At 40.6% G+C, this 5,414-nt stretch overlaps 1 protein-coding gene across 1 annotated transcript; it reads right to left on the reverse strand.

Moving 5' to 3' along the window:
• Nucleotides 1-438: 438 nt before the first annotated feature.
• LOC137948281 (probable protein arginine N-methyltransferase 3) lies at nucleotides 439-984 on the reverse strand. Its single transcript, XM_068794316.1, has one exon. The coding sequence runs from the start codon at nucleotides 982-984 to the stop codon at nucleotides 439-441; it is 546 nt and encodes a 181-aa protein (XP_068650417.1).
• Nucleotides 985-5,414: the final 4,430 nt, after the last annotated feature.

Genomic DNA, 5,414 nt, shown 5'->3' on the forward strand with positions numbered 1-5,414 from the left:
CCAAGCCTGTTTAACCTGAAATTAACCTAAAATCAATGCTTCCCTTTCTCCTTGCTCTTACCCCTTAAATAGGGTCCGTGATATGGTTTAATATAAAATATTACAAAAATACCCTTATAAATGAAAGATTCCAAAAATACCCATGTGGCCTAAAACTGAATAAATAAATTAAATTAAAGAAAAGCAATAAAAATAATAATGTTATTGTGTGCATAACATTACACCCCCACTAGAAGAACGAGCTTGTCCTCAAACTCGAAAGTAAGGTCTGTATGCCGACGTCTCCACCTGTGTCCAAGTAACATCCGCGATAGCAATGGGCGCCCTCTGGATGCCCAAAACTATAGGATTCCCTCTAGATTCTGTCCCAACTTTATCAGCAACGAGCCTTGCAGAAAAGATGGCAATCGGCTCCCTGAAAGTCAATATTGTCTGGGACTAATGTGGCGTTGATTTGTATGGGGAAGTGGGTAGGACAACTGTCATTTCGTTACAAAATCTGCTTGTGAAGGCAGTCTCAAACCATAACACAATTCCGTAACACTCCCTTGAACCATCAATCTTTGGCTCCAACTCAAAGCTAGAGGTGAAGTGGACATTACTAGACTCCCATGTCACCAGATCAAAGGTCTGGACGCTTTTAGTTCCACCACTCCCAATTCCAGCTGCAAACCTAGTTGCAATTCTGTAACACTCCCTTGAACCATCAATCTTTGGCTCCAACTCAAAGCTAGAGGTGAAGTCGACATTACTAGACTCCCATGTCACCAGATCAAAGGTCTGGACGCTTTTAGTTCCACCACTCCCAATTCCAGCTGCAAACCTAGTTGCAAAATCAGGGAGAATGGCCCCAGCTTGAGCTGCGAATAAACTCAGAATTCCAGTATCACAACCAACATCCAGAACTGTTGCATGGCTCATGAGAGAAGGATTATTCAGAATAGCTGCCCTATAAGAATCTGTCCTCACCTTGTCGTTGATCATCTCTCTGTGAATTCCTAAAGAACTGTACGCACCAAAATAATGCTCGTTTACTATCTTGAATTCTTTGGCAGCCACATTTGCAAAAGAAACCTTCAGACTTTTATCCTTCCATTCCCGTGCAGGAAATCTTCCGAGCTCACCCCCGACATGCCATTTCCAGCAATAACATTTTGGGCCTTGTTACCAGCAATTGGAAATTCATGAACATAGACATGTACCTTCTTGAAGGTCCCATGAACATAATCAAGTTCATATAAAACAGCATCAAGAACATTCTCATCCTCCAAGAAAATCCCAAAAAAATCTTTGACGTTGTCCACCTCCCTTAGGAATTCCGCTCTGTGAATTGATGGGGTACATTCATCTTGGTCATCTTCGTCTCCGCCAAAACTATGCAAAAATGCATCCTCCGACATGAATGGTTTCAGATACGTATCAACCTCCCAAGGAAATTGTCCATTCCTGTCAAATATATGCTTTGGATGGAGATGATTGAGCAGATCCATAGTATTCTGGAACGTGAGCCCACAAATCCAACATCTAATTTGCAATATGAACTCATCACCCTGAACAGCCTCTCCGATAACCCGTGAGACCAACTGTGGGATAAATTTTGCTCTGACGGTGGATCCAATCCAATATCATGAACTTGGTCCATTTGATTCTGAATAATCAGTATTGGGTGCTGCAGCGGCACTATTGGCAATACTGGATTCTGCAGTGCCATAGCTGCAAAATCAGGAGCACCCAGTCGTCCTCCATGAAGGATTTCACCTAGTAACTCAGAGAAGATCGTTGTCATCTCCTCGGTAATCTCTGGATCCTCGTTGTAACTCTTCCATTTACCACCGGTTTGTACACTTGGACCACCCCGAAATCCTTTTTCCAAATCAACTGAGAGAGGATTTTTACTTATGGAAACTGCATTGGAAGTCTATTTCTCTTCCTCTGCCTCTGACTCACTAAGTTCCCTAGTCAAATTTGCTAACAGCCTTCTCCTAACAGAGAATCGAGAAATATTGTTTCCTTCCTAACTCTTAATTGAAGAAGGTGTTGATTCTTCTCTTGCCAGGCTTGGTCTTTCTTGACTTGAAGAACCCTTTTTTTCTCCATAGAGAAAGTGGTCCTTGTGGCTGCCATTAGAGGGATTTTCGGTGTGGTTGGGTACTCTCCATATCTCATTCCAGTAACTATCCGGTAAAGAGTTAAGAGGAGTTCTAGGGAAAGCTGAACCTGAAGAAAGACTGCAACCTCTGGCAAATGTGGGCTTCACTGCACTAGAAATACTGGAGGAAAAAGATGAACAGGTATTAGCTTCCAGTGCTAGAGCTTGGAATGACTGTGCCTTGTCTATCACTTTCTTCAAGTTGACATTCTCAGGGAAATTCATTAACCGCTGGAGACAAGTAGGACCATTTTCTGTTGTAAGAAGAGAGGATCTTAACTGCAAAAGCAATGAAACAACCAGTGCTGCAATGAATGCTCCTCGAGGAGATGTTAAGACAATAAACTGGAAACTTTCAAATTTTTTTAGCTGCTCAGCATCTATGCTATCATCCATGTTCTTCAAGTACATGTTAGGGTACCTATCAACAATCTCCAGATTATTCTGTTGAAACCTTCCCTTCAATCCCATCTCTCTAGCTGAGTTCTGTAGATCCTTCCCAAAATCCAACTCCTTGTCATCAAAGTGTTTTCCATGAAGGCCCACAACAGCAAGAGCAGCTGAGGTTGCATTGTCAAAATTAAACAATCCAAAACATAGGAATGTCCCATTTCCATCTTGCATTACTACAGACATGGGACCCAAAAAAATAAGCCCTTCAATAGTTAGAGCAGTTGTTGCCGCCTTCTCAAAATTAACGTGCTTATCATGCAGGAGCATCCCATTAAGCACAATTATATACAGGACATTCACCTTGCTGGTGAACTCGTTAAGAGAAAAATTAAATAGCCGCACAGTGTCAAATGGACAATGAACATACGTATTGGTGTTGTGCGCAGCAATAGAACAACCAAGCCACCCAGAAAAAAAATTCAGAGGTCCCCAAAAAAAAAAAAAATCAATGGATTCCGGCATCGTCCAAAAAATTTCATCTCGAACTACATACCCCCAATCCGAACTTCCATCAATTGGCCATTGATTCTCTGGTTCATGACACGAAGAACCTTCATTTCTAATTTTCGAGTAGCGTTGTTGTTGCCAAACCCCTTTGAGCCACATCAACGCCCTGAAAAACATCTTTTGATCTAAAAATCGAGGGAGTTTCCGAAGCTTACCCCCCAATTGCGATGAAGTTGGTTCCCATAGGACTGCCAAGAGAGAGATTATGATGGAGAGGTGGCGGTCGGAAGTCCAATCCCACCGGACTTGATTCCGACAGCGCCGATGGAGCCTTCTCCGTGTCCGGTGGCGAAGGGCAGCCCTTTGGGGCTTCGCCGCCTGTGTCCTTGTTGGAACAGTCATCGGAAGATTTGCTAGTCGTGAGCAGAAGTGGTTTGAGTTTGGAATTTCTGTGTCCCATTGCCCTGCTCAGGATTTTTGCGCGGGACCTTCCTGTTCGGAGATTTCCCTTATCCCCACTTTCGGAATTGAGGTCGCCCCCAAATTGTCTAGTGTCGACGATTTCAGAAGTGCCCCTATTCGGATTTGTATTACCTTCCCGTTGTTCGGCTTTGGATTTCCATTCGGAAAGGATTTGATGCTGAACCCCATTTTGGATTTTCCGAACCCCATTATGTAGAGGCAGAGTGCTCTCTGATTGTTGGCGTCTCCTCTCCGTCCGAGACAGCGTCTCGATCAACTGTCGTTCGATGTGTATTTTGTGCTTGGAAATATTGGAATTTCCGGGCCTTGGGCCTTTCTACTCATCTAAAACTGCGTCTACGTCTTCTACGCATATGTCGTGATCGGAGATTTGACGTCTTAAGAACTTTTCGGCAGCCATTTGCTTCCTTACAAGAAATTTTTGTACGTAATCTGCACACCATTCCTGTATTTTTTCCTCGTCAATGCCAATCCACCTTATTTCTCTCATTTCTCTGTGCATCGCCATCCATTCTTCTAGGGATATTTCTATGTGCATTGCCATTCATTCTTCTGGGGATATAGAATGGCTCATTGTGTTCCCACTCTGATACCAGTTGTTACAGTCCTAGATCTGACACAAGGATTCGTAACAGTCCCAGATCACGTAGGGAGACCACGAGGAATCATAGGGAGACATGGAAAGGAAAACGAAGATCAAGCCAAAGGGAAGCTTAAACCCTAGAACTCGTAAGGAGAGCTCCAAGCCTGTTTAACCTAAAATTAACCTAAAAGCAATGCTTCCCCTTTCTCATTGCTCTTACCCCTTAAATAGGGTCTCTAATAGGGTTTAATATAAAATATTACAAAAACACCCCTATAAATGAAAGATTCCAAAAACACCCATGTGGCCAAAAACTGAAATAAATAAAGTAAATTAAATAAAAAATAAAAAATAATAATGTTATTGTGTGCATAACAGTTATCTACAAAGAGAAATCGATATTTGAAGTAGCAAAGATCATATTGCAAAAGCGATTCGAGCAACAACAGAAAGCTTCAACTTCCGACGTATTTTATGCTATCAAGAAAGAGACTTTATATGGAGAATTATATATCAAAAGAAAGATATGTAAGTATATTTTCTTACCTATTCAACCAATTCTCTGTATTAATTTTTTATCAGGATATATTGATCTTGGAAGAGTCAATGGTCATTCTGGAAAAAAAGGAGAAACAGTACTTAGTTCGGCCAGATGATAGAGATCCAAATCTATCATATTATTTATCTTCTGCTAATTATATTTTATGAAGATATATTATACTTTTATGAAAGGTATTTAAGTTTACTTTCATAATGAGAATTTTTCATTTCAATTTGATTTATTTTTAAATATATATTCGCACTGGAAGAATCAAAGGTCATGCTGGTATCCTATTGCATTGAAAAATCCGAATTTAAGCTGATTGTTTTGTGACACTATTTGAGTTTCTATATCAGAAAAAGAAACATATTTCACTTCTCCCTGGTTTAAGGGCTTATTACTACATCTACATTATTTGGGCTTATTGCTGCATCTATGATATTTGCTTCAAGCTAGGATCATTACCTCACAACTTGAGGGAGAGAAGTAAAAGAAGTACAAGAAAGAGGTATTTTATTCCAGATGTTGTGGATAAAGTTTATGTGACCAAAATATTCAAGAGAGGGGGAGCACAAACAAAGCTTGTGCATCTTAGAAGAAAATTTATATCAGATAATTTCATGGGTTCTTTTACAAAGTTTATTATTTGGTTTGTGTTATATATGTTGGAAGATGGTCGTGTTATATTCAGCTGCAACTATTATGTCTCTTTGCATGAGACATTATTATTGAAGAAGAGGTGGCCTTAGTATCCTTTT

The sequence above is a fragment of the Aristolochia californica genome, unplaced genomic scaffold (genome assembly GCF_029961685.1).
Source record: "Aristolochia californica isolate CCGP_79_NKW_82.1479 unplaced genomic scaffold, dmAriCali1.0.hap1 SCAF_1, whole genome shotgun sequence".
NCBI lineage: Eukaryota > Viridiplantae > Streptophyta > Magnoliopsida > Piperales > Aristolochiaceae > Aristolochia > Aristolochia californica.